Source organism: Microplitis demolitor, chromosome 1 (genome assembly GCF_026212275.2).
Source record: "Microplitis demolitor isolate Queensland-Clemson2020A chromosome 1, iyMicDemo2.1a, whole genome shotgun sequence".
NCBI lineage: Eukaryota > Metazoa > Arthropoda > Insecta > Hymenoptera > Braconidae > Microplitis > Microplitis demolitor.
This window is the reverse complement of record NC_068545.1, coordinates 3,772,973-3,796,278: the sequence shown is the minus strand read 5'-3', so window position 1 is coordinate 3,796,278 and position 23,306 is coordinate 3,772,973. Positions and strand designations below refer to the sequence as shown.

The 23,306-nt window shown below is 28.2% G+C and overlaps 2 protein-coding genes across 3 annotated transcripts in view; one reads left to right on the top strand and one right to left on the bottom strand.

Annotated features, from left to right (window-relative positions):
* Nucleotides 1-23,306, top strand: part of LOC103575029 (kin of IRRE-like protein 3) — a 239,046-nt gene that overhangs the window by 190,275 nt on the left and 25,465 nt on the right. The window lies entirely within an intron of this gene.
* LOC103575025 (trypsin-1-like) lies at nucleotides 15,139-17,001 on the bottom strand. Its single transcript, XM_008554631.1, has 2 exons — nucleotides 16,913-17,001; nucleotides 15,139-15,860 (listed from the first exon to the last, which is right to left on the bottom strand). The coding sequence occupies exons 1-2, from the start codon at nucleotides 16,956-16,958 to the stop codon at nucleotides 15,139-15,141; spliced, it is 768 nt and encodes a 255-aa protein (XP_008552853.1). The 5' UTR covers nucleotides 16,959-17,001.

The window sequence follows — 23,306 nt, the reverse complement described above, 5'->3', positions numbered from 1 at the left end:
AATGGGAATGTACACCGAAAACCCAATTCAAGCAAAAGTATATAGATATATGAAGAGCCAGAAGTTAAAGAGAAAGAGAGAGTTTATGTCCACATATTCATATATATCTATATATATGTATATAAACTCTACAATAGTTTTGTAAGACCAGTAGCTATCCTGAATCCGCGTTCAAAACTACTGAATATGGCAAAAGACGACGTACTTTCCAGTAGAATCTTCAAGTAAAGGCAATCTCAGTGAATTTCCGGATCTATATAATTTCCAGTCGATCGAACAGACACGATGGGCGTTACCCACAGCATCCTTTTCTTGCCTTTCCACTATATTAAATATTATGTATAAACAATAATCTATAAAGCAATGAATATATATATGAAGTATTTATATTGAATAAATTGAATAATAAAACGAAATTAATTAATTAAACTCCATTGGATAACGTTTTATTATTTATTTTAGTTAAATATTAATTCTGACGGCTGACTTGTGAGTGGCTTTGTCCGATAAACTTTTCATTAAGTTTTAAATAAAATTTAACGAGTGAGAAACAAATGCTCAGTAAGTTATATATATATATATATATATATATATATATATATATATATATACATTTTTTTTTTAGTTTGTTCGTTTTATTAACACAAAGCCGTTTGTTAGCATCGTGCTTTAGCTAAATAATGGCGCAGACATATATCGTAGACTGCATAATAACCTGGTCGAAGTTGGCTTGACTGTTTAGCAACGATGATTGGCCGCAACGTTGGAATAGATTGCTGCACCTTTATACTACACTACTAACTCAAACTACTATTGCTCTATGTCACGCCAGCCACTTTTTAATACTTTTTTTTTGTGACCACTTATTTATACAGTCTAAGTTTTACAATTACACTCTTAAGAAGTTTGTTGTTTTTCAAGTATTGATAGAAAACAACTAAACAAAACAAAACTAAAATTTCATTTTGCAAAATGGTTTCAACTAATAATTTGCTATTTCCGAAATTATTTTTTAAAAATAATTTGATCAGGAATTTTTTTTCAACACTATTATATGAAATTGTGTTGTAAATCATACTTTCTATCGAAATTTATACAGAAACCCATTTTATCAATAATCAAAAAAACGTATTTTAGTGATAATTGAACATCTATTTTATATTTTTTAAATCACCCTCTTAAATATTAAAAAATCGAAATAACTGATGGAAAAAAATATTCAACAACTAGAATAATGCCCAACTCTGGGAAATTGCAAGCAACAACCTGCAAGTCATACAACTCCAGTCAAAGGTATTAAGAACAATAGTCAACGCACTCTGTTATTTATCCAACACCCTGCGTAAAGATCTCCATTTGATGGCTGTCAAAGAAGAAGCTCAGTGTGTTAGCACCAGACATCACGCAAGATTCGTTCAACACCCAAATAAGCTGACATTTAAACTACTGGACCATAGCTTAGAAGTCTAGCGATTAAAAAAAATCAAATCAATAGATCTTCCACAACCTTTCACATGAAAAAAATCGTTTGAAAAAATCTACGACATCAAAACTAATTAATATCCTGGCATAGATTGTAATTTTTCAGTAAATAAAAAAATTTGTAAAAAACAGAATAATTCCAGGAAAACAGTATTTTGGAAAGGCCAAGATTTGAATCACAAAAAAAAGAACTTAATTACCAATTGTTTACTATAGATGCCAGACAGATGTGAGTTAATCACTAAAATTTTCGTAGCATAAAAGAAGTTTCTGTAAACTCTCAACCCAAGTGTCATCAAAAGTATTCTAGTCATTTATGAGAGTTCATTGAATATGTATACATGTATTTTAGTCAATAGACATTATATTACTACTATATATATACAGTATACTTAAAATTTAATGGCTTTAAAATGTAATTACCTTTAATATTCTGTACCTGTACCTAAATACATTGCACTATTTGCTAGAGGAAACAGCAGATGTACGGGTATAATTGTCTCCGGACAGTCCTTTTTCTTATCTACACGATTTCTTAGGATTTATTTCAAGATAGGTCTGAATGGAAAGGTAATGAAGGTTGTAAAGTTTTTCATTGACCCTTACTACAAAAAGCTAATTACTGATGTTTAAATGCAAGTATCTAATTGGATACAAAATCCCCTTCCTCTGTCCTGTACTCAAAAGCCGGACTCAACAATTTAAACATAATTCAGTTTCAATCTTTGAATCGAGTTGACGAAGTTAAAAGTTCTAACCTTTGAAATAAAAGTTTTCACTGAAAATTAGTTTTCATAATCAAAGAATTATGGGTGTAATGAGTGATTTATCGTCACATCCATGTGATAGTCAAAATATAACTGGATTAAAACGGTGTGTTGATGGTTTGGATACTAAAAATACCACTCAATTTAAAAAATTGAAATGTGAGGACGCCAATGAAGCGGAGTCATCCGTCAGTTCATTACCGATCTGCGAGCTAGATGGAAATTTAAACTATCGGCCAGTAAACAGACAGCAGGTGAAAAAGAACATCAGCGTTAACATCAAAACGAAAATGGTTATCAAGAAGATGGTAGTTCCTGAGCCGCAACCGATCGTTCATATCAAGGAGGAGGAACCGATCACGAGTCCAAAACACGTGAAACCAGAGCTTCGGAACGCACGGCTACAAGTCTTGAAACCCGTCTCACGAAGTCACGAACTTTCTGGACTTTGTTCCATCATGTAAATACACCACGTGTATATGTACATTGTTTACTTGTAAATATTTCTGTTTATATTTTTCTGTTCATACATACATTTATATATATCTATATATATTTGTACATAGTCTTTTTTTTTCGTCAGTCAATAAATTACTATATGTGTCTTAATAAAAAATATTAATCAAATAAAATACTTTTTTTCTAATTTATATTATATGCTCTCTACTTAGTGTCGGTTACTACACTGATAGAAGGATTTCTTAGTATTAAAAAAGATTTGTTAATATTTAACAAATTATTTCTTAACGGAGCTTTATTTAAGAAATATTTATTAATATTTAACAAATCATTTCTTAAACATCATTTTTTTGTATTTAATAAATATTTCTTAGCATCTAATAAACGATTTGTTAATATTTAATAAACGATTTCTTTCCATTTAAAAAATGATTTATTAGTATTTAATAAATCACTTTTTAACATTTAATGAATCACTTTTTAATAATTAATAAATGAATATTTTATATTTAATATATTTTTTATTATTTGAACAAAATTTTTTTTTATATTTAAGAAATTATCTATTAACTTATTTATTAAAATTTAATTCATAAAATCACACAGTTCAAGAATATATATCTATATATGTTTTTGCATGCAGCTACACACATTCATTAATATTTGTATTTATAAACAAAAATAACTAAAACAACCATCGTATAAAATTTTCTGTTCTTTTAATTTCAAAATACAATTTCATAGTAATTAACACTATAACTAGAATAAACAAATTAAAATTTCTTATATTAAACTACGCTGAGAAATAACATAAAATCCGTTTGATAGTACATGTGTTTTTAATGGTTTTATATTTGATTAAAATTGAACTGAATAAAATTAACAAGGCTTCCATATTTTCATAGTTATAATATGGATGACAATTTACAAAATACTTCTGATATAAATATTATTTAAGTATATGAGAGCTTCAGTTGTAGGTTACGTTTAACCAACAATGCAAGCTAGAACGGAGTAAACAATATGACGTCGCAACGACACACACATATAGCTTTTTTAATACTTGTACACCACTACAGGCTCGTGTGTAGCCCTCTACCGACAAATTCGTCTAAGAAATATTTATTAAATATTAACAAGCCTTGTTTGGTGCTAACAAATATTTCTTTTATGTTAATAAGGCTTTGTTAGCATTAAAAATATTTCTTAATAATAAAGAAGTTACTTATTTCATTATAATAAATATTGTTAATAATTACTAAATATTTGTTAAATCCAAAAAAGTCAGTTGAGAAAAATTTAATAAATCAATTCATTACTCCTAAACAAATCCTTCTATCAGTGTAGTGATTATATTTTATTATATTTTAATAATATATCGTTAACCTATGTTATCGATCGCTCAAACCAACCATAGTAAATATACATCAAAATTTGAAAACAGTTGATTATCGTGAATACGTAAAAAGTTTACTCTTAATTCTCTAGTTTAAATATGGATTGAGCTTTCGGGTTTACTAGTTGAAAATAATATATATGAATCTTTTTTAGAGAACGTAAATTTAGATTACTGTAATTTCAATTATACTTTCCCATTAAATTTATTATTAAAAAAATATTTACTAATTTATTTATCTACAAACACTATTACGTAAATGCTGACTCGCTGGTTTAAAAAAAGATAAAAAAAAACAATTTCATGTTTAATTAAAAATCAAAATAAAATTTCTATGTATGCAATTAAACTGTATAATCTGATGGGATTGAAAATAGTTCAAACATCAATTTAAAACCGTCAACGAGGTAAAATGGACGAGTGTAATAATTTCAGAAGATCTAACAGTAAATTCAGTGAATGTTATAAAGCAGAGCAGTTGCAGTAGATGAGTTGTTTTCTCGTTTTTTAATGGTCTGAACAGAGAATAGGTCGGCAAAGTTTTGGAAGCACAGAGGTGGTCGTTTTGTTCTGCGGCTCTTGTTGCCGTTCAACCTACCACAATCATGATCTGATGGAATTCGTCAAAAGATAAGTGGGAATTGAGTAGAGTATGTACATCCATTGATAAAGAAGGATAGAGTACTATTAAAACTCGTTCACAAGAATTTTAAGCTATCTGGTTTACTCGTAAAATCAACTAGCACATCTCAACTTCTATCTTTCCATTCACTTTTACTTCATACTTTTCAATACTATTGTTCTCCATCCTCGTTCTCTCTGTTACTAGAGACAACATCAGCACCATCTTCTTAACAGTTTAGTCCAGAAAACTATTCCGAGACAAAGTTAGTAACACAAAACGTAATTCACTGCTAAAATTCTTGATTTCTTGCTTCAGATTTTAAAAACCTGTTTGTCATTTCAATTTATTGTGGTAAATCAGTTGTGTGGCTCAGCGAATATTATCAGAACCGTATTTTGGTCATTCTACAATTTTATTTCATTTTTTTTCTTTTTTATTAATTTTGACTTTTTATTTCTTGAAGGGAAGGCTTGGTCATGAATTTTGTCAGTCATAACTTGCTGGATGATTAGACGCAATCTTTTTTGCAAATGATTGAAAAATTTATTTTTTCCTTCGTATTCTTATCTCATGATATTTTTAAAAAAATGCCGGTTTCAAAGTTTGAATTTGTATAAAAGTTAGAAAGGTGTTTGTAAGATGTCGCCACAATTGTGACGCTCCGCCATTTTATGAACGGTCTTGTGACCATGACGTGACGGTCAAAAAATTACCTGACGATCAACTTCACATCACTACTAATGATGTAATTTCCATAAGAGCAAAAAAATTCATCTTTTATGGAACACAAAAGTAACTATAGACAATAATAATTTATCCACTAATGTAATTCACAATTAGATAAATTGGGTAAAACTGATTGATTCAATAGTTGACCAATCTCAAATTATACTGAGCACGTTCAACGAATTTCGCTCATTTGTACGATAAGTCGATTACACATACGCGGTTACATCAGCGCGAATAAAATTATTGGTCTAATAGCATATACACGTTTTGCCAATTTTCATTACTAAATAGGTCCATGCACATATATATCTGCATATATATACATTTACATCTACACATATATTATTATAATAATAGTACATGGATAATAACAATAGCATGTGAAGTAATTATAACAAACAAAATTAATTAATTTGATAGTGCATTTATATAAACGTATCCAATGCTTATGATATTCTATTAATTAGAATAAAAATAATTTTTGATTAATAGCGAGCATAAAATTTTAATTAATTAATTAATTAGATAATGGAAATTTGTCGTAACGATACAAGATAAAATAGTTATTTATTATTCTTAAAATAATTTGTTCTGTTGAAATAATAATAATATTTTAAATTATTGAAGTATCAATCAAGTAAAGTTAGTTTAATAATAATGTCGTTAATTACCTTTTAAGTAATTAATTGCAGACATCGGATATCCTGTTAAACAGACATGTACTTAATTAACTCAGTGTTGTCTCAATAAAATTTAATAATGAATGAGTTAAATAACTTTACTCCTTGGGTTTGTTTTTTCATTGAATTAATGGGTTTACTTAAAGTTTTTGAATTTTATCAACTAATAGATTCCCTTCTGATATACATAAAGTGTTATTTCTGTATATTTTGTTCATTAATTAAATAATATCGCATCTTCTTTTTAAATTTTTTTAATAGAAAATGACAAAAATTTATTTTGAAAAATTATTTGATATGAATTTAAATATACAACAGCTTTTTGTTTAAATTTATATTTATGAGACAGTTTAATGCATATAATTTTTTTTATTACACTGTTGACATTTCAATCTCATAAAAAAATGTATGTACTTGTTTAGATTATCGTATGTAGTAGAAAACTTAAAATTGTCTTTGAATTTTTCTGACGTGACTCGATGCTAAACTTTTACCAATAAAAAAGTTACTAGTTTTATTCAAATTTCCAAGTATGTACTTTGCATATATATATATATATATATATATATACATATATATATATATATATATATATATATATTCATACCAGTACAGACATGTGTACTTGAAAAAATAGAATTCAAAGAAATCTTATTAACTTTTTTTTTTCAATATTTTCAAACAGTAATTTTACAAGCGTTCATTACGATAAAAAGGTGGATGGATTGTGAAAAATTATATGAGATATTCTTTGATATTTTACTTTGGCAAAAATCGTCAAAGAAGTGCAAATTATCACGGTCGATTGACGGCAGTAATTATTCTAACGAGCAATGAGATTACATAAAAATAAAATCAAAGGAAAAAAAAAGTAATTTTGATTTCATTTTTCAGTAAAATTTTATGAACTATCATGATTACAGTCATCTAAATAGTTTTTGTCATAAAAATATATATACAGTGAGAAAAATATTTGCTGCAAACTGTCAATTCGCTCAAATAAGACGTTTTTCACTGAAAATCCAGTCGCTCAGCCAACGGCGACTTGATAAGAGAACTAAATCCAGTTCGCGGGACATTTTTTTTCTCAGTTTATAGTTGCGGTCCCTAAAGTACCTCTGATAAATGAAGGGGTAGATAGAGGGTTCGATTCTGAGACGTCCTGTAGCGTTTTTCAATCCGACGGGCAAGTAAGTTATTAATGTTATTAATTAGAGAAAGCAGCCAATCAGAAGCGCGCTTGAGTGGGAGAAATATAGTAGGGGTACCCCCCCTCCACACAAGCGTTGCTGCTCAACATTTTTTGCTAAAACATGCTTCAGATTGGCTGCTTTCTTTAATTAATAACCAATCACGTGTTCGTTGGATTGAAAAACGCTACAGGACTTTTCGTCTCCCATTCACTCCAGATTTAATCCACTCTCACTTCGTAAATTTTTCCAGCTTATATGAATTTATTGCATATATTTGTCGAATTTAGTCAATTTTCTTTCAAACTCACAATATCACAAAATTTCAGTACCAAACTGCAGGCATGAAATAAATATTTAAAATAAAATTCATCAAATCATTGAGTTTTTGATGATTTGAAAATAAATAAAAAAATATATATTTTAGAAATAAAATATTTTGCTGTTGACTTCATTGATATACGGGACTCTGTGAATAATTCAAAGCTTTCAGGAAATGTTAAGAAGAAAGGAGATGCAGGTTGCATTGAACCGGCAACAAAGTCAGGGAATAAATTTTCCTTGCCGTCGATCCTCGTTTCTGTGTAACTCGTTGCTCCTTACGGTGACGTACTTCACACAAACGCCCTTATATATATTTATATATATATATACATATGAGTGTATGTAAGAAAAGCTTGAACACATAAGCAAGTGGATTTGTAGGAAGTAAAGGCAAAGCTAGGGCGAAAGTGTGAACGAAGAAACGTGAGAAACGACTTACAGTAGGATACAAAGACTGTTGGCCTCTCAACCGCAACAGACATACAGTGGTTCTAATGTAACAACAACAACGACAGCAACAAGAGCTACGTCGACGAGGAAAAAGCAGGACAGGAAGAAGAAAGATGAAGATGAGGAAGAAGAAGTAATAGAAGTAGAATGACGACAACGAAGGAAGGCGACCTCATAAAATATTTTCTCTCCTAGCCGTTTCGTTTTACAGCACTCGAAGCAACCCTCGCATACGAGTACAAACGGCCTTTCCTTTATAACGCAGTTCACCAACTATGCCATTATACCTGCAAGCAGTCTAAGTGCACTCGCAGCTTTAACTACTCCTACCTACCTATTCTCTTATTAATTTGCATTTTTTTATTCTCAAATTAACACAAATATTTTGATATCAATCCGGTTATTCAAAAGATTTAGCTACTCAGGATCAATGTAAAAAAAAAAAAAATGCGTTTATATTTTCAAGAATGCCTGCATTGAAACCCAGAGTTTAAATGTCTGGTAAATCGTATTAGCTTGAAATTAACTGGTTTCAACTAGTTGAACTTGTCGTTTCAATGTTGGCGATATGAAAAGTACTTTATACTAACTAACTGGCCGGCTTTGCAAGCTAAAACTGACTGTAAACCATAATTCACACATATGTTCAGCGTATTTACGCGCGCATGCGTCTTTTTCTTACATAGTTATTTCAATGTATAGTGTCCTATAAATTGTGCGTGTTTTATGGTGTGTCCAGCCAATCGTATTTCCAGAAATGATGTTTCACATATATTTCATGCGTTTTTTTACCATAACATTAAATAAAACTTAAAAAAAAACCGATATGAAGCGGGCAACAAATAACGTAACAGACCCCCACTTGAGACATTTGGGTTCGAAACATCACGTAAACAGCAGCGATCAATGCAATTAGTAACTTTTTTTTTTTTCGCTTATAATTTTATACCATAAAGCACAAATTCCTAAAGATTTAAATTTTGCCGGTATGTTAATGACAAGCCAGTTTTAATAATAGCTCAAGAAGTCTTTCTTATGGAACTAATTTCTTTGCTTACGTCTCAGCACATTCATATTTTATTTTTAATTTTTCATCAAGAAATTTTTAATAAAACGAATGTTTTCGTGGAAAAAAATTTTTTTTTTAGATTATAATTAAGTTATTTAATAATCGGAATTTTATATTGAAAAAACTTCAATATCCCCTAGTGTAAAAAAAAAAAAAATATACAAGAACTTTCGTCAGGATTGAGTCTTGAAAGCTAAGCAACAACTGCGAAAGCTTCTATTAAATTACTCCAAGAGTTGAGACAAAACGATGACCCACATGTGGACATTGCAATTCTGTGTTCGTATCATCAATGAAATAAACGCGTTCTACTCCTCTATTTTACTCTTTTTTTACCAACACACACACACACACGTCTCTACTTTCTATACTCGCCCTTTTACTTATTCTCCATCCCAACTACACCCGGTACGGGTTTCCTAAATTTCATTTTCCTTCCAACATCACAGCGCAAACTTCACCTCTACCCACAGAAAAAAAAATAAATAAATAAATAAAATAATAATAAAAATAACAAGGCAATACAACGAACTGATGCCAGAGGCACATCACGACTTTCTTGCTCCTGCACTCAGAGAATACGTGCCAAAAAAAAATTGATCTTGTAATATTTTATTTTTTATTTCTCAACCATCCCCATGGCACCCACACTAACGTCCAAGAAAAATTAAATAATAAAATAATAATTAAATTAAAATACAATCCAGTGATTTCATACTCTACGCAACAGATTTAATGATTTTCCCCCAGAGCATTACCCCGAGAGTATTATATGTAACATAAAAAAATACTTTGTTTCATTCCTTGACACTCAAATTAATTATCAAGACCCGCGGACGCTAGACTAGAAGTATGCGTTAAATTTTCTCGAGCAATTAACCACGTCTATTTTATTTTCATTTTAATAATTTTTCTTTTTTCTTTACTCGGTTTATTTAATATTATTATACTTCTTTCACGTTCTATTTATTTTATTACTCTACTGTAATGCTTATTTATTATTCCATCCCTTGACACATTAATAATTCATATGAATTTATATTTATCATTAATTATTACTATTTTCATATTTATTAATCATAAAGATGTTTTTTTTTTGTTTGACTCATAATTAACAATATTTATTATGAGCTAAGTTAATAAAATTAATGGGGTTAAAAATATACTGTAAAAAGAGCGGTGTTAAAATTAAGTAACAATGGTGTGAGCGGTAAATTTTGGTGGTGTTAAATCGGTGTAAAAAAAATTCCACATATAGAAATTAGAAAAAAAAATGTATTAGAAGAAGGTGAGGTCCTGGGGGCAAAATTGGCCCCCTAAATTTTGAGTCCCTCGAATTATTTGGGGGTGAAATGGGTCCCCGAAACTTTAGAAGCCCATTTTGTCCCCCCCCCTTTTCCTTACATATAAAAAAATATAAAAATTTAATGAATTACTGGTGAAAAAAATTTACACAGGCAGCAGTGTTTATTTTAAGAGCGCTTTCGGTGTTAAAATTTAACACCGAAAATTTTAACACCTACACCGCCTGGATTTACCCCGATTTTTTTTTCAGTGTAATAAAAGTTTATAGTTTAAATTTTTGACATTCTTTATTATTATCTTCACACTTTTGTCAATGATGGTTTAATTAAAAGTTATCCGAAAGGGGATTAGATGTGATTAGAATTTATTAGAGGGAAAACTCGGTAAAACCGTAAGCGTTTTAATCGTAAGAGTGGCAGTGAGGTGAACCGTCTGAGGTTTTAAGTAAAAGCTTTAATCTGTGGCCTCAAATTTCCCCAGTAAAATCAAAGGATGATCAGTGAACGCTGAATAAGAAATAAAAGAAATCACTTGGTTAATAGTTTTCTGGTGGTTAAATGTACCCACTACTCTTTCTTTTACTCTCATTCGGGCAACTAGTAGTAAACCACAGCCACGATAAATCAGTATAATCGCTCTTTTTCAATTTTCAGTTCAATAGTTTTATTTTATCGGAAATAAATAATCTTAATACCTTTAATATGAAGTGCTGCAGATATGCTTTAACTCCATTTCAAATTTTAAGCTTATTCATTTCGTTTAAATTGTTTCTACAATTCATACCGCAAAAAAATTTTTTTTACTAAGTATGCGTTATTACAAAAAGGGCATTCTGGTAAATGAAGTTTTTGAGTTTATTGGGTCTGGTATTGACCAAAAATATCAAATCCGATTTCATGTGTGTATGGTAACATTAAAATCTGGAATAGCCAACGAATAAACTCAATTTTTTTTTATACACATCGAACTCAAAGCATCGAGTGTATTTCTCGTTTAAAAATTTTTTACTCATCCGTTTGCGTTATTTACATCTACGGTTTATATAGGAGACTCTGGGGTACAATGGCCCATTGAATAATCAAATTTTATGATCTATAATCACCTGATTCTATTCAAAAAAATTTAACACTATGTTACAATAATTTTCACAAAAAAAGTTCTCTTTCATTAAACGAAACTCCAACGATGTCAGCCAGAAAAAATTATTTGAATAAAATACTCATAATACAGGATAATTGCAAACTATTAGAAAACTAAAAAAAAACTTTCCGGAACTTTAGATGTATTTCAATAAAATAACAAACGTTGAAGTTATTAATAAAATAATCGGTTAAGTTTTGAACAATAGTATCTATTACAAAGCACGAAAAGTCTATTAGTCAATGCATGTGAGTAAAAGCAGCCCTGGCCTCGTTAAGAGCATCGGGGGTATCTTGGTCTCTTCGTGCTACGGCTATTCCCAGCTGGTGGTTGAACCACCAACAAGGGTCACACACATAATACGTGTACTAGGTAACAACAACGTTCGTATTATATAGCGAGCAACTATCTAACGAGAATAAATTTACGTGGAATACGAAAAATCACCGCAATCCCAGTGGTAGTACTGCTGGCCACCATTCGTCATCACCAATGAGAATCTACGTCATTCTTATCTATTGTCATCTTGCATGACCATTAAATTAATTTTATTCTGACAAATAAAATTATACTATTTTTTTTATTTTCTTTGTTTACTTTAAATATTTTTAATATAAATTATAATAATAATGCATTAGATATTTTTTTCTTACCCACATAAATTCATTTTTATATTTATCTTATATATTCAAATTTTATAAATTGTAAAAATTAAAAAAAAATTAAATTTACATGTTATCTATACTGCTTAGAAAATGCGGGAAATTTTTAAATGGTCATATTTTAATTATTAATTTAACTAAATTAGTCAAATTGACCGGTGTCAAATTTTCGATAATTGATAAATTTATTAATGTAGTGATTAAAAAACGGACAATTCAAATTTTTAGTTAAAAACTTTTATAAAATTAAGAGACAGAGAAAAAGACATTGTATGTATTCTGTGTAGCCAACGATACATTGAGTCTACTGAAAAATTCCTGACAACCAATAAAAAAAATTTTGGCCCCGCATGGAAATACCATATATGATAAATATATATGAAAAAATATATGATTAATATGGGACTATGTAAGTGGCCAAAAACGATATATATTTTCTTATATATAATATAGTAAGTTTTAATATAGTTAATTATATACGTAAGTTTATAAGTTAATATATGTATTATATATATTTATGATCATATATGTAAACTCATAAGTTAGCAGATATATGTATTACATATATTGATAATTGTATATGTAAATTTGTAAGCTAGCAGACATATATATTCTGAATACAATGTTTGAATCTTATAACAGAGAAAAAGACAGAAAAGAATAGATTTTATTTATTCTTACATATATGGGGAGACTTATATGGTTCTATATATCCAAAAATATATAAAAATTTATAAAGTTGTATACATGGTACATATATCGTGCCATATAATTATGAATTATATATGTGTTCTTATTTGTTTCCATTTATAAATAACATTTATGTTTGAATACATTGAAATTATAAGTTTTCAAATATATAAATAATATATTGAAGTTATACGAAAATATAGAAAATCATGTAAGAGATAACATATATAAAAATATAATAAAATTCGCCAAAATCTATATAAAGTTCTATATAAGATTTCATGTATTGTCACATATATATTTATAACTGTAACATATATTTTCTAATATATGTTTACCATATATGATATTTTCATCGGGATACTCAAAATTGTATGAAAATAATAAGAGTCGACAATTATGGTTAAAAACATTTTTGTAAAAATAAAATTTTTCGCAAATTTTTAGGGTGGTCCATTTTACCCACCTGATCCCGTTTTGCCCGCTCGGCAGTTATATACAAATATATATATATATATATATATATATATATATATATATATATATATATATATATATATATATATATATAGTAACCGGATAAACGTTAAAAAAAAAGTTTTATTCATATATATCCGTTTATACACAATAAATTCGCGAAAAGTTTGTAAGTAAACCTCTATTCTACTTTCCACCTATACTCATATAGCGTTACCGCGTAGCAAGGATTAACATGCCCATGAGGCATTATTAAACAATAATACGATAACTTTTCAAATTTTTTTTCTTCAATACTACAGCTTCAAACCATTATTTCTCCTTACAAAAAAAAAACAATAATAAAAACAAAAGAAACTTGATAAAGAATAAAGCTTACAAAAGATAGTGTGAAGATAAAAAAATTTCAAGTGACTTTTTTTATTTCACAATAAACGTTTTTTTCCATTAAAATTAATTAACTATCAAAATAGCTTAATATTTATTAATCATTCATTTTATCATATAATCTTTCCTCACTTTTTTATTACAGACATGTTATTTAATCACTTCATTAGTTTTAAACTCATGAAATGATATACATTTGAAAAATGTAAATTTAATTACTCAGTTAATTAAAAACTTTATTTATATTATTTTTCAAAGTACTCTTCAAAAAATCACAAAGTCATAGTGTAAAATTACAAAGCGCTTTGTAATATGATAATAATAACAATGATTTATATGAATAATTATCTCAAAATTTCAGACCTCCGTAAATATTTGTTGAAGATTTTAAAATTAATAACTGAACGTAACTCGTCAGTGTGTCTTAAAACCTTGTCAGGCTTATACGAAGATCATTTGTCTCCAGAAGCTTTTCTGCTTAGGATACTTATCTAACAAGCCTGAGAAGACATGAAAAAAGATGAAGGTATAATACATAATGTGGTTTAGGATTTTTTTTATTTTTATTTAAACTGTCACTATTTACACGGAGACATTGTTCTTCCCATATGAAAAAAGTATACATCCGGGAATGAAAAAATCCCTATTCGCTCCTTATACGGATTGTTTTTTTTTAAATTCCGGAACTCCGAGTGACAGAATAAATTCAGCTTAAAATAAAATCCGGATTCACTCCCGATTTTTTACAGTGTAAATGCTAGTATTCCTTTTTAGTGTATAACCTCGATAAAAATACGGAGTTAGGTTTAAAAAATCGATAAAAAAGTGGATTGAAGACTGTGGGCTAAGGGAGTTTTTAAAACTCTTGGGACTTAAACCTAAGCGAAAAGTCATGTTAAGTGTACCCTGGTGCATTGTACTGAGATGTACATTTTCGGGTGAGATAGGCTACTGCCAGTAACCTACTGGATGGGATTTAAATTACATCCAAGCTATAGCCTTAACCTTTCAACAAAGTATTCAAAGCACTGCTAAATATAAATAAGTGGATTAAGAATGAAAATTAAAAATCTGTAACATTGTTTTTTTTTTTTTTTTTTTTTTTTTTATGTTCTGATCAGATATTTTTTTTCATTTAAATAACAATATTAGTATATTATTATAAAAATAAATTTGGTAATTTCAAATTTATTCCACAATAAAATTATTTTGTTTATAATCATAATGATTTTATTACTCAAAACTAAGTTTACAAAAAAAAATTATTGAAGATTTTAATATTAATTTAAAAATAATAAATAATAAATTATACACCAGAATAGCGTTTAATCCAAAGTCTATAATGACTAACTTCTGTGAAAACACTCGGAAAAGTTGGACGTCCACATCCTTCAGACCAGGAAATAATACCGGCAAGACGTTTTGAAAGTACGACAGGACCACCAGCATCAGTTCGACACGCCGCTGGATTACCAGTTGTTTCACCAATACAACTTTGATTATCATAAATTCCGCCGTACCTTGAATAAGTCGTATTGCAATTTATTTTCGTTATTATATACGTATTTATAAGTTGAAGTGTATTAGTAGCCAAGACAACGTCACCCCAACCAGTAACTTGGGCTTTGGTGGAAGTAGATATAACTTCGTCAACATTGTAAAGTGGAATTGCCTGACGACTTGTATCCAGTATAAATATTTCAGCTACATGTACTAAAGCAATATCATTATTATGGAATCCATATTTGTTGGTGGTAAAGAATTCATGCTTTATTATTCTATCAACAGAGTGAATTGAACCAAGCGAATTGTGATAAACACTTCCAGCACGAATCATATAAAAATTTGCTGCGGCAGTAACACAGTGAGCTGCTGTGATAACCCATTCCTTTGATAAAATGCTACCACCACATTGATGTTCATTTAAATAATGAACACTGACTTGCCATGGTGCTTGAGTGATTGTAGCGACCATACCACCTACTGCTCGACTGTTTGATTCGTCATCTAACGGCACTATGTGCAAAGCTAAAAAATAGAATAATTCGATAAAATTAAATGAAATAGTTTTTTTTTTTCAGGCCCATACGAATATTACATTGAATTTAATTAAAAAAAAATTTGATACCAAGTTGGGTCCTTTGACTCAATTCCAGAACGCGCGATATTTTGAATAAGATCCTATAATAAAATTTAGATGAAATATATGTGAAGCCAAACTATTCGTAACGTGATTGGTCAGGAGAAAAAAAATATATGCAAAAGACACGAAATTATACATTTAAATAAATATATAAAAAACGACACGCGTGCGCTTGCGCGGGAAACATGTACGCTAGTATCCCATTTAAATCATATAAAAATGTTTTTTTTTTAATTTGAAATTTTATAACTTGTTGACGGATCGATAAATTGAAACGACCATAACATATTTTTGAAAAGAATCGAATGCTCTACATAAAAAGTGTTTTACAATTTTTTGATAAATCTAACCGTGAAAAAATCACTTTTTTATAAAAATTTTACTTTCTTTGAAATTAATTCAGTTTTATAACCTGTAGTATTTGAAATGTGAGATCAAAAAATTATTAAATAACATATTTTGATAGCAAAAAGAATTATCTACAAGAAAGATCTTAAGACATTTTGTGATAAGATTAATATTTTGCTAAAAAGTAAAAAAACGAAAAACTTACTATAAATTTGAATTTAAACTTAAATAACTGATGAATGGTTGGATTTATCAAAAAATCATAAGAAACTTTTTTTGTAGAGTATTCAATTTTCTATAAAAATATGTTATGTTCGTTTCATTTTATTAATCCATTGAAAAGTTATAGAATAAATGAAAAAAAGTTGGAAAAAAATTTTTCCTGTTTTTTAAATGGGAAAGTTCATTAAAGCGAGCGCGCGTTTTGTAATTTGGAGGGTTTAACTTGGTACAATTTTTTTTTTTTGTTACATACAACATATTTTTAGTATGGGATCGAAAAAAAAATCGATTTTATTTGGCACAGACAAATATATATATTTTATATCTAATTGCTGTATAAAATATCAAATTTTTAGCAAAAACTTACCAGTTATTAATGTTGAGAAAGCTAATAAAAAAATTAATTTGAACATCTTAACGTTTCTTAACAAAATTATCTTCTACACTAGATCACTAATAAAATCACACTGTACTCTTATTTCTATCATAATCATTAAATTTATCACGCGCGCTATCGATTAATATCGTAACAATACAATTTTTGAAGTCAAGTGCTGTAATATTGCAATCTATACTGCTATCTTATCAATTTTTTTTTTATTTACAACTAATACTGACGTCGGACGTACAAATCTAAATCCGAACAATTAATGTCTTAATCTATAACATCAAACTTCTACTCAATCGTTTTATATTTCCAGCTAATCTTAGCTTACGTTAAGTGTTTATTTTGTAAATAGTAATCTTTAACCTATATTATGAAATTTATCAATATTATACATAAAAAAAAACCCAAGAAATGTAGAATCTACTCGAAAAAATTTCTTTTTCATAAAAATTTCTATTTTATTTTTCAAAGTAAAAACACACATCCGTTATCTTAAAAAAAAAAAAAAACAAAAAACAAAATTCTTATATGGCAATAAGTATACAAGTAGAAAAAAATTCTAGGTCCAAACAAACATTTATACCAGAAAGCTTTCAAGCTCTCAAGGGTAACACCTGTCAAGCGTAAGGGTCGTTTTCACGCAGTATAAACTCATGATACTACCAACCGTAATATTATTTTTATTTTCATGAAAATTTATATTTTTATAAAATGAAAAATTATTTCATATGAGCTGATCTTGGAATTTTATTTTAAAAGTTACAAACAAAAGTTTTATTGGTTTATTTATATGAAAATTCATTGACTTCAAAAAGTCGTATTATGTGCTACGCTACAAATTGAAATTGTTGAGGTCATCATCTATAAGTTCTTTTTTTTCATATTTACTCTATTTTCAATTAATTATCAAAAAAAAAAAAACAAAGACCATTTTTTCACTTCGGGGCTAATAATCGGGGTTATAACTTTCCTAATTAAAAAATTTAATTAAATGGCTAATAAAATCGCTAATGCATTAAAAAAAGCAATCCACTATTTATAACCCTGCTAATAATCAATATGAATCCAAATTCTAAAACTTTCGTTGCGTTGAAAAAATATATAAATTAAATTATAGTCAGAATAGAGAACTTTTATGATAGCTAGGCAGCCAAAGCATCTGTTTAGTTAACAGAAGGTCGGCGGTTCGATTCCGCCTCGAGGTCCTAGAATTTAATTTATATATTTTCTAAATGTAAATTACCTCATTTCAATAGTATTAATTACATACTTTAATTAGCACTCAAGTCCTAACCATTAGATTTACTAAGTGCTTGTATAATTTCACGTTTGACCTTTGAATTAATTTAACAAATTGTCTATCTAATTGTGATATATGTTCGCTAATAATTGTTTTGACCTCTCAATAATATTATTATTATTAGTCTGCTGAATCTAGGACAAAATGTATGCTGATTTAAAAAAAAAAATTGAATAAACTGCTTATTAAGACTAAAATAATAAATTTTTGTCCAAGTATAAAAATCCAATATAAAAGTTTTCTGCAGTAAGTAAAAGTTAAGAAGATTGACCAAGTAAAAGTAAGTCATGCTTTGTGGAAAAAAAAAAAAAAAACGATGTTCATACGGAGGTTAGTAAAGTCAACCGAGACCAATAAAACTTAAGTAAACTATTTTATAGCTGTCCAACCAATTTCGATTTAGTTACTTGACTTTACGATGCAACACACTGTACTCATAAATTTGAAACTAACGAAATTGACGTAAACACCCAAAAATTTTAAACAAACATACACTGTGAAAAATTTCCTACAAATTTTACTATGGGTGCATTGTAACCCCGGACCAGAAGAAAACTGGTACAAAATTTACAATTGTCCCATAGTAAACGGTATGCGCAGACGACACGATTGGGACCTATGCGCATACGTTTACTATGGGACACTTGTAAATTTTGTACCAGTTTTCTTATGGTCCGGGGTTACAATGCACCCATAGTAAAATTAAATGGGAATTTTTCACAGTGTATACTAAAAAATTAATTTTTACACACACTGCAAAAAATTTTCGGAGTAAAGGCGGATAACATCCATAGTGAAATCAGAGAGCATGCAGAGCAGATGATTTTTTATTTACAATACCCTTGAAGTGAAAATCACTCTAGAAGGGAGTTTATCTCGATTTAAAAACTCTGGATCAGAGTAAATGCAGATTTAAATAAAATTCACTTCACTTCAAAAACACTCCGCTGGAAAAAAAACTCATATTTATTTCGTGTATGGGGTGATTTTTTCTAAAACTCTGAAATTCCGATTAACGGAGTGAATTCAAATTACAAAAGACTTCATACTCCAAATTGACTCTTGATTTTTAAAAATGTAAAAACACAAAATTTGTGACCTAAATATTCGATATTTTATAATTTAAATTTATAAAATTATTAATAAACATCACAAGGCTATTTTTTAATTCTATTTTTATCGATTTTATTTTATTTTTTATCTCACTCTATAACATTTTCAAGGATAAAATTGCTTCAGTCATCGATTATTCATTATATATTCCACTGAACATTTATTTTTAATTACTTTGTTCTATTATTATATTCTATATTATAAAAAAATAAAAAATGTTTATATACTCAAATTTATTTTTAGTAAATAAATAAAAATATAAACTATAATAATAATAATCATTTTATTTAATAATAATTTAAATATCATAATATTAATTAAATATATTGATATTTCATTTATACAAATTTGGGTTTCAAGAAAGAGAATTTTAAAGCGACATTAATTCATATTTTTTAATTAATTAATAAAATTTCGATTCGATTATTACAGCTGACAGTCATTGTGTAGTTTTAAAAATGGAGGCACTGTCTGAGAATGCCCTTAAAAAAATTCATTTATCCATCTCTTAAATTTGTGATATCTTCTCCCCCTTTTTCTACTTATCATAAACAATTATATAAAAAAAAATTTATTATCAGTGCTATTAATTATGTCAACAAAGTTTTCAATGTAAATTAAGAATTCAGTATTAAAAAAATTTCCATTTCGTAAAAATTTTAATTGACAGCGCGATGCGAAGGTATTGCAAAGTTTGTATATAAAAAAAATGATTATAGAGTAAAATACTTGGATGATAAACTAAAATAAAAAAAAAAAAAAAACTTTAGTAGTGTAGTTAAAAAATAAAGAATCTAGAGAGAACACAAGTAGATAAGAGTAAAGTATAAGAAAAAGTAGCTTCCGTTACGAAGGATCAGATGAGACAGGATAGAAGGAAGCAGGATAAAAGAAAAAGGAGTTGAAAAAGTAAAAGAGGATTGAGTAAAGAAAAAACATAAAGAAAGAGGTCGCTGAGACGCTTTTCCTTGACGAAACTTTAGTGATATCACGGAAAAGGCAAATAAATTTATGGGCTAAGTTAAAAGCATCGCAAGGTCAGCAGCACACAGTAGTTGTGGCGCACATTCGTTAGCAAGAGTTAACATTATTTTTATTTAGTTTTATTTTTAAATTTAATTTCTTTACTTTTTTTTTATGTACTGACGGACATTTTTTAAGTTGAGTCACGAATTTACCCCTTCTTGTGTACCGGAAATTGGATTATGCGCACACACGAGATAAGTCACTAGTCTTAGATTTTTTTTTTTTTTTATTAAAAAATTTTTTTTTCTTTTTTATTTTTTAGTTGGTTAGTTTGTCGGTTGGTTGTTCTTTACTAACTAATTAGTCACGTTATTCAAGCACGTAGGCAGCCTTCAGGGCTGAAAACTTTTCTTTGTTCGTTTGACATTATATATATATTTTTTTTTTTAAACTTTTTTTCAATTGCATTTGTCGTTTTTATTTTCACTCGAATATTTGTTAGTTAATCATTATTATTATTCTTTTTTTCTAAATTTAAAAAAACAAAAATTTCTTTGATAAAAAATAATGAATACTGAATTAATAAAAAGAACTTTTGAAAGATAAAAAAAATTAACAGAAAAAAATATCTGTATGATGAAAAAAAAAGCACTTGATATCGGAAAATAACCGCCATAATTTACCATAAAATTGAAAAAAAAAAAATACAAAGAAAATATAATCAGAGATTTTTTTTTTTTGTGCACTTAAATGATATATTCGTAGCGTCAGTAATTGAGATATACTGGCTGGTTTTACAGAGAACTTCCTCTGCAGCATAACTCTCAGAACTTTTAAAAACGTATGGCTCGATAGAGGAAAAAAATAGCTGGTTTTAAAAATCGAATGAATGAAAAATAAAAGTAAAGTCGTTTAATGAAAAGTAAAAATTACTATTTTTTTCCTCAAATAAAAATTCTTATGGGATAAAAATGATATGCTGTTTTTTTTCTGCATGACTTACAGGAGATAATTAACAAAAAACTTTTAATTCCCGTAAACGGGTTGAGTTTTATGTTACTTAGCGACTGTGGTTATAAATAATTTTAAAATTACTTTTGTTTATAACATTTTTTTTTTTTTAACGTGAGTAAAAAACAGAAACGTCAGGAAGATTATAAAATTTTCTAGTCAAGGTTTTCAGCATATTAATGAACTACCGAGTGCATGTAGCAGCAAAGAAAGCATAAAAGAAAAAATTTTGAAATAAAATGTAAATAATGTTTAAAGTTACACGTATGCATTTCTTGTGTACACGGCTAAGAATAAGTAGAAAAAGATAATTATGCTCAGACCGTGTTCATATTCTACATTACATGGCCCATGTAAAAACTCAGTATTATACAATATTTAAAATAATAAATAATAAAAAAAAAAAAAAAAAAAAAAAACTGAAAAGAAACGGAAAGAAAATTTTAATTATTTTAATAAATTGCATTAATTTTTCTTTAAATTGAATTTTAATACTTGGAATAAATTTTCAAAATAAATAAAAAAAAAAAAAATAATTAAACTTTCTTTTGATGATTCATAGAAATAAAATTTCTGCATGCTCGTATAATTAAAAGTTTTATTAAATAAAAAAATTAAATTATGTGCGTATCAAAGTTATAGTTTTTTTTTTAGTGAAGCAAAGAGAAAGAGTTGTTTTATTAAATGTTAAGTTTATTTTGTTTGTAACAAACCCTTTTAATTAATGAGAAAATTAGTTTATAAAAAAAAAAATATCCACGAGCTTATTAATTACTTTTTATGTCAAACCAAAGAAGTTTTTGACGATTAAAAAAATGAAAAAAAATATTTGTCGTTAATATTTTTTGTCGTATATTCAAGCCAGCACTTGTGGCTCAACATAATTTTAAAAAAATGTCAGCTGTTTTAATAATGTTGGTTTATAAAGTAAGTCATGTTATGAAGAAATAAATAATTTATAAATAAGAAATAATAATTGAAAGAGGGCAAAGGTTTAAACTTTAGCATGTTCTTCACCAGTTTCCGTAATCTTCTCAGTAGTTGCTCACAAGTGGTCTGTTACCAACGAGGTCTAAGAGCTCTGTGAGAGCAAAAGTCCAATTACATGAAATCGCAAACGAGTGAAAGAGTGAAAGACACAGAGAGTTTAAAAATAAAACAAGTGTATAAAGAAAAAAAAGTTCTGAGAGTTAAGAGGGAGAAGAAGCTTGCCACAAAGATTGCCGGTAGCATGTTCATGCTTTTAGAATCATTACCGGCACGAATGTATGACGACGAGCTTTCGCAGTAAAGAACCAACCAAACCAACTAACGGAGAATACAGGAGTAGTTAAGTGCCACCACTGCATACAACAACAAATTCATATATATAATAAATAAGGGAATGTTTTAAAAAACTTCACTTTTGTGAAATTACTGAAAACTCCACAGATTTTTAATTTTTAAACGAACATATATTTAAAACACAAAATACTTTGAACAAAAATTTGGGCAATTTTTTTTTTTTTTAATACAGTTGGACATTATTACAAGACTACGCGTTATAAGACATTTTTCCTCAATTTGTTAAAACTCGCTTGGAACACTGCCCCCCATTAACAACTCAATGAAAATTTTGCGAGGAAACCTCGCTATAAGACTAACGAACAGTATGACTGAAATCGAGATAAAATGTTCATACGTACACTGTGAACAATTTCCAAAAAATTTTACTATGGGCGTATTGTAACACCGGACCATAAGAAAACTGGTACAAAATTTACAAGCATCCCATAGTAAACGGTATGCGCAGACGACACAATTGGGACCTATGCGCATACGATTACTATGGGACACTTGTAAATTTTTTATCAGTTTTCTTATGGTCCGGGGTTACAATGCACCCATAGTAAAATTTAATGGGAATTTTTCACAGTGTATAGATTGTAGATTAAGTAATTTATTTTTTTTAAAGGATACTTCAAATTTCGTGGTTTCACAGAA

Excerpts from the sequence above, each read along its gene's own strand:
- LOC103575025 (XM_008554631.1), bottom strand. The coding sequence starts at position 16,958 with ATGTTCAAATTAATTTTTTTATTAGCTTTCTCAACATTAATAACTG. Across the intron at positions 15,861-16,912 it reads TTTCTCAACATTAATAACTG|CTTTGCACATAGTGCCGTTA; the intron begins GTAAGTTTTTGC and ends TCTATTTTTTAG.